This window comes from Aedes aegypti, chromosome 3 (genome assembly GCF_002204515.2).
Source record: "Aedes aegypti strain LVP_AGWG chromosome 3, AaegL5.0 Primary Assembly, whole genome shotgun sequence".
NCBI classification, from domain to species: Eukaryota; Metazoa; Arthropoda; class Insecta; order Diptera; family Culicidae; genus Aedes; species Aedes aegypti.
This window is the reverse complement of record NC_035109.1, coordinates 396578078-396592204: the sequence shown is the minus strand read 5'-3', so window position 1 is coordinate 396592204 and position 14127 is coordinate 396578078. Positions and strand designations below refer to the sequence as shown.

At 36.4% G+C, this 14127-nt stretch overlaps 1 protein-coding gene across 2 annotated transcripts; it reads left to right on the top strand.

Moving 5' to 3' along the window:
• The first annotated feature begins 2597 nt into the window (after window positions 1-2597).
• On the top strand, window positions 2598-14124 carry LOC5567898 (epoxide hydrolase 1). Of its 2 annotated transcripts, XM_001651885.2 has the most exons (7): window positions 2598-2696; window positions 2779-3171; window positions 3291-3415; window positions 3471-3583; window positions 13388-13556; window positions 13621-13760; window positions 13821-14115. In XM_001651885.2, the coding sequence occupies exons 2-7, from the start codon at window positions 2971-2973 to the stop codon at window positions 14090-14092; spliced, it is 1020 nt and encodes a 339-aa protein (XP_001651935.1). In that variant the 5' UTR covers window positions 2598-2696; window positions 2779-2970; the 3' UTR covers window positions 14093-14115. The 2 variants fall into 2 exon arrangements, with proteins under 2 accessions (XP_001651935.1, XP_021710627.1); XM_021854935.1 differs by lacking the exon at window positions 2598-2696 and having other exon boundaries at window positions 2871-3171; window positions 13821-14124.
• Window positions 14125-14127: the final 3 nt, after the last annotated feature.

Genomic DNA, 14127 nt, shown 5'->3' with positions numbered 1-14127 from the left:
AACACGAGGAATTCTAAAAGAACTAAATCTTTCGATATGAAATCCAGGAATCATTTCTCAATAAATCCACATAAGCATTAGCATGATTGATCGCCCGCAGTTGCTACTCCGTTATTGCAAGAACAGATGTACTTACACAGGGAACACACAGATGCTACTCAGGATCAGTAGCATCCTCAATGTGTAAGTACTGGTGCTCTCATTATTATAACAAACAATAACGGCGCCGGCTGCGTCCGAATGCAGGTCAATTTGAGGATGGGAGGTATACATATGTTGACGTGTTACTTGGCATGGAAGCTGAGGAAACTCTGCACTTCCAACAGTAAACATTGGGATTTGGATGTGGGAAAGAGTTGGGTAAAGGATTCATTTTGTTAAACGATAGACATTTTATTTGAAATGATTGCGCGGATTCGGCGGATTCGCGATATTGCTCGATAAAAGCATTGAACGCTGAAAAAGTGCGCCCCACAAAAGCAAGCGACAAGATCAAAGGATCAAACACTACTCAAATCATTTCTCAATAAATCCACAATCCACAAAGTATCTTCAAGAAAATTTGAATCCGTAGAAAAATTCCTAGAGAAATCCCAAGATCCCTAGAGAAATTCCTTGGAGAAATCCCTTGACTCATTTATGTAAGATTCTCTGGAAGAATTCCTGATGCAATACAATATGTCCTGGGGTACTTATTTTAATACTTATTATTAAATTTTTCGAGTTGAAACGTTTATCGGCGTGAAACTCAAAATCGACGGCATGACGTTGATCGGTATATAACGCGCCACCGATGCATCAATCAGCGTCGACGTGACGTAAAATTGATCGGCGGTGGTGGCGCACAGATCTAATCATGAGGAATGCTTGCAGAAGCGGCAGAAGCGCTTGCTGCCATTCCTCCGCTCTCACCGTGATGTCACGCTGTTCTAGCCGGCCATTACGCCAAGCCTGTAATGGATTGGTACGAAACGAAGCATGTTTATGTGATCCTAAAGGAGACGAACCCGCCAAATACACCAGAAATTCGTCCGATCGAAAAGTTTTGGGCGATAAAGAAGGAGAAGTTGGGCTTCGTGACCGTGCGGTTAGTGTTACCAAGCATTTATCCGCATCGCGTCAAGGAGTATGGGTTCGTTTCCCATTTCAGTCCGGAAAACTTTTCGTCAGGAACGTTCTCCGATTGTGCCACTGGGCGTTGCATGCTAGTCCGTAGTCTAGTGTGGTAATTCCTTCAAAGGGCAAATCGTCCACTGGAATCATTAACGTGTAGGTGTCTTTTAAAGTTGAAGAAAAGTGGAAAAACATTCAAAATCGATGAAACTTTGAAGAAAACCTGGGAAAAATTGTGTAAGGAAAACCGGCAAAGCCTCGCCCAAGATCTCATGAGCAGTGTTAAGAGAAATAAACGAGCATCCAAATCTGGAAAACTAAGGATCTTTCATCTTCCAGATCCTCGTGGTCAACTGCTTCGTATAATTGGTACGCCAATTATTTGTGTGCACAGTACAGAGTTTTTTTTTTGCCGCTGGACGGCGTTGTCTTGTGAAAGTGGCGACTCTGTTGCGTCGTACGGTTGATCAGGGCCCCTTCTCCAATATTCATTGACGTTTTTTTTAAGAATAAACATTATGTTTCAATAAAAAATACTCGATTCCTTGAAAAAAAAAGTTCTACGATATTTTTTCCAATGAACATCCATTATATTTTGAAAATCAAATTATGCCTGAAGAACTGTGAAAATTTCGTTCAAATCTATCAATTAAAAACTCAGATCTAACCCTCTAAAGTTAGTAATGAAAAGAATATGAAAAATCGAAAAAGTTGTAAATGTTTTACAACTCACAATACTGTATATTATGAGATGATTACATTCAGTGGTTTTGAAACGAAAATATTTATGTGGGTTGGATGCATTTCACCTCAAATTTAAAAGTATTGTGGTTGTCGTAATAATTACTTCCACTCAGCAAGTGAGAGAAACTCTCTCTCAAAGATTGGTGGTATACGTACACAGTCAACTCTCTATAACTCGATGTTGAAGGGACCATCAAGTTAGAAAGATATCGAGTTACAGAACACAAAACCAGCGCAACTTCGATCCAAGGGACCATCGAGTTAGAAAACAAACTTTTACTGTGGTTCTCACACTCGATATCGAAATACAGAATATCGAGTAAGGGGAACTTGACTGAAAGTGTCTGTGATTTAACCGATGAAATTGCAGTTGCGGTCATATTTCTCGAAAACCACAACACCGCCACCATCCAGCGATAATCTCCAGTATCGATAATACAGTAGGCAAACATCTAATCGTTTATTGCCTGAGTGGGAAGGTCATCGCTTATAAGATACGTGTCAATTTTGTTTTGACTGCGTTGCTATGGTGACGGAAAGCACGTGTTTGTTTAGAACTTATTCCGTCGTTCAATACGCACCCCGTGAAGCCATTGCTCAATGTGTAAATGTCATATGTGGGAACATGATCAGATAACATTTTTGTTTTTGCAAAATCACGATAGGAACCTATCTGGTTTATCACAATCACAAATTCGTTTATCTACACAAGTTCATTGTTTGTTCGGTTTGAGGTGCGATGCATCATAATTATCGCTTGAGCGGTTGATTCGCCGACGCATCGGGGTGGTGCTTATTCCACTCCGAAACGACGTTTTCGTTTGTGATATTTTACACTGGTACCTCAGTTAGGAATCATATTTAAGGTTTTTCACAAATTGTGTAGCTTATTAATAGAAATGATTTTGTGATGTTTTGTAGATTATTATATAGCCTTTGAAATCAACTGATTCATAAATTGTGGTTGATTCAACTGTGTGTGTTGACCGTACCACCCTCAACACAGAGCCCCGCATCAGTAGAGTAGTACGCAGATAACCGTTTAGCGGCGTTTCGCGTTCAGTCATTTGATGATTCCATTCGAGTACGGTTCGACCAAATCACACGCGAGAGATGGATTGTCTCAAGGCAACCTTGATGCCCGTTGCCATCTGGGCTCTGAGTCTGTTCTATTCTGTCCAGGTGCTGTTCTACATTGCGGTGCAGTTCTTCCGCAAGCCACATTCGCAGTTCTGGGTCGTCAAGAAGCGGCCATATCCGCCGCAATGTCTCCAAAAGCACGACTACGGAGTCAACAAGCTGATCACAGTCAATGTGAGTTGTTACATCAGCGCCGGTTGGCGATTTGAATCGCGGTGATTGTTTAATTGAGCTAAATTGTCGAAATGTGCGATTGTATCTGTATTTCTGTGTATTTTGAATCTTATACGCAGGGCGTCAAACTGCACTACGTGGAGAATGGCGATCCAAGTAAGCCGCTGATGGTGTTCGTACATGGATTCCCCGAATTTTGGTTCTCATGGCGATATCAGCTGAAGGAATTCGCCAAAGACTACTGGTATGATGCGTTTTTTTGTTGGAATGCACTCTTGAAATGGCTTGCTTTGTTTTAGGGTGGTTGCTGTGGACATGAGAGGCTATGGGGAATCGGATAAGCCGAAAGATCTAAGTGCCTATGAAGTGCCCGAGATGGTTAAGGATATAAAAGAGCTTGTAACGGCATTGGGTAAGTCGAGGATTTGATTCTCCTGATATCAAATCACATATATCTTATCAGTTTGTGTCTCTGGAATTAGGAAATACATCCAAACACTCAGAAGGTTGAATAGATGTCAAATAAGACACATTTTATCTGTAATGCATTTATGAACCAAATGTATGGATGTCTGCGCAAATTGCTAGGGAAGCTCTTGCAGTTTTTAGCCTGAACTACACAGTTTTTATTTTGACTGTTTTCGCGAATGCACTAATTGTTTCGAAGGTTTATTTTGTCAGCACGAAATAACTGGTTTAGCTGGTCAATAAAATCATGTGATTTTAAGTTTGAGCTACGTCATCAGCCAATTCCCTTTCATCAGTCAGGTATGAATTGGCTGGAGCCAGACAATCTGAGTTGAAGAAAACCACTTCAATGAATATTTGCTGTCGATGAAGTGTCGATGGCGAATGTATGATCAAACAGGATCCCAAGTAGCTGTAGCGGTGAATATGCAACTATTCAGAAAAACCATGCTGAGGGTGGTGGGTTCGAATGTCGCCGGTCGAGGATCGTTTCGAATAGGAACATTTTTCACCTTCCAGAACAAAGAGTATATTTTTACCAGAGAAGCAGGCTCTGTCCCAGTAGGGACGTAATGTCAGAAAGAAGAAGAAAACCGATGATAGTGCAATTCCAAAATCATGGCAATGAGCCATCCTCTTGAATGACTGCAACCACTCAATTGCTAAATTGCAGCTCAAATGAATTTCGAGAGCCAGGTTGGTTTAAGGAAATTTATAAACACACTTAAACCAATTACGCAAAGTTGAGTTCGATACGCGCAAAATTGGCCTTTTCTGGACTAACACATCAATTGCATAACATTAACACATGCTGAAAATCCTCCCTGCGATGATTCCATCTTCTGTTTTGCAAAGTAGGTATATGACACATAAAGAAGCTCCGAAATACGAAGCATCACTGTGCGTCATGAAGTTTGAGTAAATTAAGCAGCAATCAGCACCAAATCAGATTTACAGGGTGTGTGAAAATAATACATAATGTTGGTCTTTGGACCAACCCGATTTAGTTTAATTTTATTTTAAAGAGAATTCCATTAGTAATAAGTTATTCTATGCTTTCACATTGGTATCAAGGAAGTCGTTGTCAAAAGCAACCTCAGTAGGATAATCTTCATGGAAATGCTCCCTCGATATTTTGTACAATTTAGTGCACTATCGATGTAAACGTTTAGCAAGCATCCCCTGATGTAGTTTAATTTGGTTAAAAAATCCTTTCGAATCCTACAAATATTCTGGCAAACTTCTAGGATTCGCCCAAATTCTTCCAGAAATTTTAAAAGGCATTCCAGCAATCCATCACACATCCCTTGAGTGATTTATTGATTTCTCAGAAATATCCCGATTACTGGATTATCTCTGGTAGATGTTCTTGATAATGTTTGATACGAATAATTTGTTTACGAATTTCTTCCAAAGTAGGGTTTTGAAATCCTGTCTCAATTGGTTTAAGTCCAAAATGGTTTAAACTCAGATTTGGGCAAAATTAAGGAATCTGCGTACCTTTTGAAATGTCATATAAAATCGATGTTCGTTATAGCGATAGCTTATATTACGACAAATCTCTTCAAAATGAAATTCTTCACGATCTCTACACTGCCCTTCTACGCCTACTTGTCCCATGTTCTATGTATGCCTTATGGACCGCGGGACAAATATGCGTAGAACGGCAGTACAGATTTCAATTTTTACTACGGAAAATATTAGTTCTTTGTCTAACACAATAAAAAACCTTCTAAAATTCTTGCAAAGAACTCACGAGGAATATGATTTGTGATTCATCTACGAACTTTTCTGGTATTCAACCAGGTGGTTTTAAGAGGTTTCTTTTCAGACTTTTGCTTTCTACAAGAGCTCTTGTACTTTACTTGTTTTCACTGAGTACTTTCTGGAATTAACACGGAAAATTATTCCCGGGATCAGTAGTAATAATGCAACAGATTTTTTTTCTGAAATTTCATTAGGCTCTCTGATCTTATCAAAAAAGTTGTTGAAAAGTCTCTTGAGGAATTCCGCTTGAAAATGCCTTAGAAATACCTTTACACATTTCTTCAAAAAGATCGTTTTCGTACTTATTACATATAAATTCCAATTGTTAGTTTAATATATCATCCAATTGTTCATTAATAATACAGCGTAACAAAAATGTGTGTATCTCAAGAACTATATGTCTCTAGTAGATTTGGGATTGCTGAATCTGATGCCGTTCTCAGAAATGTTGCAGCACGTCACAATTTTTACCTACAGGTCGCCGAAGTTGTGTTTTCATACATTTTAAAGTATGATTTATCAATTTTTTCTGTGATCTAATCCATCAAGCATGCAAAATAGGTCTCTAGCTTTAATTTGAGATATAATTTGGTTAAAATTTCACGATTAAATTTAGATTAAATCGAATATTTCATCATGCTTGCAATCTCCATACAAAACTCATCATTTGTCTTTTAAAGAAAATACAATGGTTTTCTAAAACATAAAAAAAACTTTTGAGCAACGAAAGTATTATGAACTTTGTTCATAAGTACTGTTATGAAGATTGATTTCTGTGGTAAATTGAGCAAAAAATAAAATGCCATACAAGCTGTCAAGTAGGCATGCATGCAAGTAGGCTGAAATAGTCAAATTCTGCATTTCCAACAGACAATATTTCAAAAACTAGACGTGCTATGACATATGCAAACGGCAATGGATTCAGCAGCTCTCAATTAAGTAAATAGTGGTACTTTAGTACTTTAGACAAAAACGTGTTCCGCTGTGTAATTTGTTTAGGATTTTCTGGAACTAATGAGGATTTCTCCAAGAAATAGTACAAGGAACACTAGGAGTTCAGCAAGCAATGATTCTTTCCACAAATTCTCCAGAGAATTCACCAACAGTTTTTCCAACATTGACTTTGAGGTTCTTCCTAAAGTTTTTCTTCAGATTCGTTCAACAAATCTTTCAGAAAATTCCTCGGAAATTCCCGAAAGATTACTTGAAAAATTCGCATAAAAATATCTAGGTTTTCCTTAGAAAAAAATAAAAATAAATGATTTTAAATTAATTAAGCAATTAAACAGAATTTTGTTGGGAAAACTTTCTAAGTAATTTCTCTGAGAAGTTCTCCGCAGGTATATCTGCATATTTTTCACAAAAAAAAATCAAACAATTCAATTACTATGAAGTTTCCAGTTCAATTATTATTTCAAAAACTTTTCAGCGAAAATTTCTCCAGCAATTTGTTCAGGGATTTCTGTAGAGAATTGTATTATTGTTTCCCCTGGAATTTTTCAGGAAAAAATCATTAGAGAGTCTTCTGATTTATTTATAAAGAAATTTTTCAACAGATTAGTCATTCTAAGTATTCAGATATTCTTTTGGGTTCAAGAAATTACTCCATCAACTTTTCCGAATGATAATCCCGGGATTCTTCCATTAAAAATCTATCTATCTGAATATTTTTTTAGGGATCTCTTTTATCAGATTTCGTGAGTAACACATTCAAAAAAATTAAATATAAATAGAAGGACTTCTGAAGAAATTTGAAATTGAAAAAAAATTTAATATCTTCCGGAAAACTCAAGAACTCACCGTGGAATGTCTAAAACTTGTTGACGAAATTCCTGGCAATGTACCTCACGCAAAAGCCTAACTGGTGTTTGTAGGATTTTCAACAAACAATCTTGTTCTTTGTCTACTAAAATGGAAATAATTGCACCTAATATCTTAGAAAATGTTTTGCATGAACTACGAGGAGCTGAGAAGCAGCCACTGTCCCAGTGAGGACGTAATGCCAAAAAGAAGAAGAAGAAGGTAGAAGTGTTGACGTTTAATGCGAAAATATTGGTGGTTATTTTGAGAAAATTGTCAAAGATGTCTTATGGAAAAATCGTAATGTTAATTTTTACTGAATTCAAAGCTTGGAGGAAATTGTTGCATTACTTCAAAAGTTTGTCGAGGAATTACTGATAGACTTTCAGATGTCAGGAACCATACGTATAGAAATTCTGCAATTTTCCTAAACTTCTAGATTTCACCATTTTTTATAAAGAAATTTAGAGTATTAACAACTACAGAAAAGCTAAACATTACATATAATTTGCAATTGGATTAGATGGACAAATTGATGTGAAGATTTGCGAAAAGTCTACACGTCTTCTCAGTGAGAATCGAACTCACGACTCCCCGATCTCTAGTTGGGGCGCGTTACCACTACGCCATGAGAGGACTCATGAACGCAGAAGTTAACCTGAATTCGATTTCAGCTCAATAATCACGTGGTCCTTTTTCGCAAAGTGCACCTCTTTCGGAAGAATTGGAAAATTATGTGACTATTTACAATCTATTCTCTAGAGGTGAACTATTTAATAAACACCTCTCTGATGAATTCGAAAAAAATTAAAACAAATTTCTCACGAAGTTTCATTAGAATCTTCTTTAGAAATTATTTTGGAAATCTAGCAGAATTTTTTCCTCGATTTCTAGATTCCTCAGAATACTGACAGAAAACCTTTTAGGGAAATTTGCGCAAGAATTAAATTCCAGAAATGGATTCTGCCTTTACCGCTATGCTTATTACGGAGGCAAAAGTTGTCTTGGGGAGTTTCAACAAATTTACCCTGAAAATTTGAACGCAAGAGGACTATCAAAAATACCTTTCGTAGATAATTCTGTAATGATCCTGGGACTAGAAACAGAAATAATTAAACAAAATTATTCATGGAAGAATTTCCGATGCGGTTTGGTATGTGTTTTGCAAATGTTTCCAAAGAAGTTTTAATAAACTTTGCTAAAAAATTTGTGATAAATTTTTTGAAAAAACTATATTACTTGATTTTTTTTGTAAAACTTTCAGCAAAAACTCTCAGTGTAAGATTTAACAGAATCAATGAATTTTTGGTTGAATTACTATGAAAAACTTTGAACTTTTCAGAGGTTAAGTAATTTTGAGTTAAACATAGAAGGAATGGTTGTCCTCCAAGAGGAATTGTAAGTATGAATAAATCTATTTATTATTTCAACAATTCAAGAAATTTGTAGCAAAGGTTCTGAAGCCATCCTTCGGTATTTCTTGATAAGATTGATTAGCATTAGCATTAAGCATTTCGCACAAATTCGTAGATGGCACAGTCCTAGACCATTGTTGCCTCCGTCCCGTCCGTTACCAAAGTCAGAGATTTGGGAATAACCTCTAACTCTTAGACAAGATTGACGCATCCTCCAACAATCGAGAGCTGTCCTGGCCACGTCCTTGCGAAAGCTGGGGAATGGGAAAGGATGATTGATTGAACACCTACTTAAGAAAGATGCAGAGAACTCTACGACCTCTCATAGGTGTTACGGGATGTTGTGAGATGTTGATGGAAAGGGTAGTGCCATAGGATACGTTCGGTAGACGTTCTGGCCGACAAATGGTCAGTATTTGCGCATTGTTATTATGCGCTGCTGATCAGAACAAACTCACCAAATTCCTTTTTCAAAAATTCGCTGCAATCTGTCGCTTCTCTAATAATGAACAATAGCGTGAGCCGTAACTTAGCACTGCCCATCAAAATGCACGCACTACAGTTTTTAATCCATCCCGAATCGAGTATTCACGAAACACATTCAATTTTTAAATTAACACGCACGGGAGATAAAAAAAAAGTCACGCGAATCGAATTCAATTGATGGTGCCATTACAAAGCACTCTCGAGCAAAACGCAAGCAAATCGTATAAAATAAAAAAAAAAAAAAACAAGGCTTCACAAGACATCTTCATATACAATCTTCGATAAAAAACACATCTATCACTTCGAAAAACATGTTTCTACAGAACATTGGCACGTGGCGTAGCACCGCCAAATCATTTCTTGATAAGATTGATTATACTAAAATTCTTTAAATTTGTTTAGATTTTTTGTTGTTTTAAAATCATATCAGAGCAACACATTTTGTTACTTCTAACTGATCGGAGACTCTCCTAAGGATTCCTCCAGGAATATCTCTATGAAGAACTATTCAGAGATGACTTGAAGGCTTTCTCTAAATTACAGTACGACGAATTCTTCAAGGATTACTCCAGATATTTCCTCAGAATTTCCTCTGGTTTTCTCAAGATTCTTCATGAAATTATTCCTGATACTTTCTCCGGAATCACTCCAGAAATTTTTCTGGAGGAATTCATCAATGGATTCTACAAGAAATAACTTCATGAATTGCCATAGGGACCAGACGACGGACTAACATGCAATGCTCAATTTCACAGTCGAAACACGTTTATGGCGAAGAGTTTTCCAGACTTTTATTATAATTATAATTAAAATATGCAGTTGATTGTCTACCAGCTTATCCCTGGAACAATTTATAGAGGATATCATTTGGAGATTTTTCTTAAGCAATCATTTGTGAAATTCCTGAAGAAAAACCTGAAGAAATCTCTGCTGGAATCGCTGTAGAGATTTTGCTAGAGAAATCCCTGGATGAGTCTCTGGAGAAGCTCCTGTAGGAATCTCTAAAGGGCTACTGGAAGAATTTCTGGAAGAATTCCTAGAGAATCCTAGGTATTCCACGAAGAATCACTGTAGAGATTTTGCTGGTGGAATTTGTAGAGAAATTTCTGGAAAAACCTCTGTAGAGATTTTTCTGGACAAATCCCTGGAATAATTGTAGAGAAATCTCTGGATGATCCCATGAAGAGATTTTCCAAAAGGAAATTAATTTCTTTTAGAAAATCTTTTCATGGGATCTTCTATTTCACCAGAGCATTTACTGGAGGAGCTTTTGTAAAAATATTCCTAAAATAATTCCTTAAGTTATGCTTAGGATAATTTCTGATGAAATTTCCGCAGGAATTCATGGAAGAATCTCTGAAGGAATTTCAAGAAGAACTCTTGGAGAAATCCTTGAAGGAGTTTTTGGAGGCCCAGAACGAGTCTTTGGAGAAATTCCTAGTGAATTTGTGGAGGATTATCTGAAGAAATCATTATAATAATTCATTACGTGGTTTTTCTCGTGGGAGAATTCCTGCAAGAATTTTTTTAGGAATTTGTGAGTTGAGGAACACTTGCAGAAATTCCTTGTAGAATCTCAGGAGGAATCCCGGAAGAAATCTACGGAATAATTTCTGGAACAATCTTGAGAGGAATACTTGGGGATATATCTGTCTGTTTCCGTGGAAAGTGAAGAAATCACTAGAGAACCTTGAAGATATGAAAACCACTATTTGAACTCTAATAATCCCTCAAAAAATTTAAAAAAGTCTAGCCTTTGAGATATCTTTGCAAGAATCTTTGCTTTTATAAAGGTATCTCTGAAATCCTCTATCGAAACTTTGGAGCTACTCCTAGAGGAATCGCCTAAATATTCCTGGAGCCCTATCGGAATCGGACTAAAATGTATCAGGGCGAACAAAAGATCTTTCTGGAGGAATCTCTGGCCCTAGTGAAAAAATTGGTGTAAGGATTACGGTGGAGGAATCTTCGAAATAATTCCTGGAGAATTCTCTGAAAGTATCTCTTGAGGTTTTCCTAAAAAAAAACGTCTGGTGCCCTATTTAAACAGTTCTCAAAATTGTGATTAGAGCTAAAAGTTACAATTCGACAGCAATAAAATGCCGTTTTACTTATCCAAAACATGAATCATGATGTGTCGAATGCGTCCGAATCCTAATATTATTTTTTTAATTTGGTAATAACGGAAATTGAGAGGCCTATATAGCTTTAGTGGTAAACACGCAGCTTTTCAGTAAGATCAAACTGAGGATCATGGGTTGGAATCCCACCGGTAGAGGATCTTTCCGGGTTGGATATTTTCTCACTAAAATGTGCATAACTTTTTGATTTCTTGTTGGATTTTGTTGAAATTTTCAAAATTTCCCAATAATCTCTTCTTATTATTTGACGAATTTGTGAATATAGTCCAGGTGGTTCCAGATAGCCTTTGGCAACCAAAGTAGTTCAGTGGATTATTGGCTGTCATCCACTAATGGCGCTAGTATTTTTTTTCCAATATTCTGTATTTCGAGATCTTGATAAGCTAGAATATTGACGCCTTCGGAAAAATTGATCTTTCTGGCAGTGGAATATATGATTGGGAATTCATCCGGAATTTGCTTCCTATTGTTTTAAATGACGAAAAATGGTTGTTTTATACCTTGTGATAGATGACAGCAGCTTCACCAAATGCTTCACTTTGGCGATCATTTTGATAAACGAAAAAGTTTGGATCCAGGTTTAGTAATAATTGTAAAACGTACGTTATTAAAACATAACGTTTAAAAATTAAACAGCTCGAGCATCTCAATTGGAAATATTATCCAATGTAATCTAATCCTAAAACTGTTTTTCCTTGACTTGAACAAAAGTTTGTATAAACAGAAAGTTATCATACACAGTAGCTAACAATAAATACAAATACAAAAATTTTTAAAATTTGAATTTTACCCGACTAGAGGCTTGTAACAAAAATATAATAAAATTTTATTAGAATATGATATGCATATCATATTATGATATAATTTTGTTAGGCTCCGTTATCCATAGAACATAATAAAACAGAAATATAACATAATGTGTTTTATTTCCCTTTAAGATATTTTTTGTTCATTTTTAACAACTTTATAACAAAATAAATAGATAGTAAGGCATTTCAATAATATACAATATTATCGTTGATATACGTTACGCATTTATTATAATTTTGATACTTTGAATCAAACATTATAACTTGGTTTGATATGTTTTTGATAGAATTAAAACACATTTTGTTATGTTTATCTTACTATTCATACACTTTTTGTTATAATTTTAGTTATTTTAACATCATCCTGCATCAAGTTTGTAACAACCTATGATCGAAAAAAGCTTATAACATAATTACATATGCTGATATAATTTTGTTATGTACCCTTAGTCGGGTATCGATTACCGAAACGTAATCCAATAAACTATTTTGTTTTAAATTTTTTGTCCACCTTGGATAACTTCAGCCATAGTTGCGGTTTTGAATGTTCTATCGCTTACTTGTTGCAATTGTGCAGATAAAAAATCAAAATCAGATGTAGACATTTTACCATAAGGGGCGGTCCATTAATTACGTAAGACAATTTTGACGGTTTTTCAACCCCCCTCCCCCCTTGGTAAGATTTTTCGTATGAAAATTAAAAATAATTTGTATGACGCGTAAGAAATCTCAAACCCCCCCTCCCCCCATAACCCATTACGTAATTAATGGACCCTAAGTAGGTACATTCCGGAGTCTTACCGAGGATTGTGGGTGGCGCAAAGTGAGGTTAGTTGTTACACATCAACATTTGTAAGGTTTAGATGTTGTTAAATCTAGTTTTGAAATGGTCAAGTCATTGTTGAATAGTCCATTATTAGTTAAGTGGTTAACGGGGTTGATCACTTAGGGTATTGTGGTGTAATATGAGATCTTTGATCATACCATTTTAAAATGCCCAGAACAACTAACTTTTCAATTTTGATGTTGATAAATTATTATTAAAATTCCAAATACTGTACGCATCTAAACAAGCAATAACAAATTGCGAAGGATTGCGTTTTACTTTACTTTCTTTTTCTTAGTTTCGATTTGCTCATTTTTGAAAATTTCTATTTTCTGAGGCTTTTGGAACCTTCATTTGTTACATAAACATAAACATCAAACTTAACTTTTACTTTTTCCAAAGCTCTCATATTTAACTTTTGTTATAGTGATTTGTTCTCATATATGGTTACGTAATTTAGTTTATTTAGGGCCCATGCTAACGAAATATATTCTTTTTTTGCAGGACGTAAAAAGTTCACCCTGGTGGCTCACGATTGGGGTGCAGTGATTTGTTGGGACTTCCTTGCGCAACACATGGACATGCTGGATAAGTACATCTTCATGGATGCACCATCGCGGAGTGTTGCCCACAAACTGATGATGAGCACCAAAGAGCAGTTCAAAATGTCCTGGTAACTTTTTATGATGAATGTTGACCTTGCCTCCTTGATTAACCTGTCGAACTCTTCCCATTAGGTACATTTTCTTCTTCAAAATGCCAAAGCTGCCGGAATTTTTCGTGCGATTGAACGACCTGAAGATGTTTGAGGCTTCGTTTGGCAAATGCTGCACAACGGAAGAGGTGGAAGCTTTCAAATATACGTTCGCCAAAAAAGGTACAGTCATTAATGAACATCAAAGAAAGTAGATCAATAGCTAATTATATTTCGTTTCAGGAGCTCTCACTCCACCCATCAACTACTACCGAGCTAACTTCACTGTCAATGCCAAAAGGAACGTTCGTCCACCGAAGGACATTCCCCACGTACCGGGATTGTATTTACTGGGGGAGGACGACCGCTTCATATCGAAAGCTACCGGTCCTCTGCTGCAGAAGCAGTTTAACAATCTAGAGTTTAAGATCGTCGGAGGTGCCGGCCATTTCGTACAGCAGGATAAACCGGACCTGGTTAATAAGATAATGCGAGAGTTTTTGTCGAAAAAATAAATCCCGATGTGACGACTACGGAAGATGATGAAGAT

What these genes read in the sequence shown, in the direction of transcription:
- LOC5567898 (XM_021854935.1), top strand. Translation starts at nt 2,971, where the DNA reads ATGGATTGTCTCAAGGCAACCTTGATGCCCGTTGCCATCTGGGCTCTG. An exon ending in AGAGCTTGTAACGGCATTGG is followed by an intron (nt 3,584 to 13,387) that starts GTAAGTCGAGGA and finishes CTTTTTTTGCAG; the next exon opens with GACGTAAAAAGTTCACCCTG. An exon ending in ATATACGTTCGCCAAAAAAG is followed by an intron (nt 13,761 to 13,820) that starts GTACAGTCATTA and finishes ATTTCGTTTCAG; the next exon opens with GAGCTCTCACTCCACCCATC.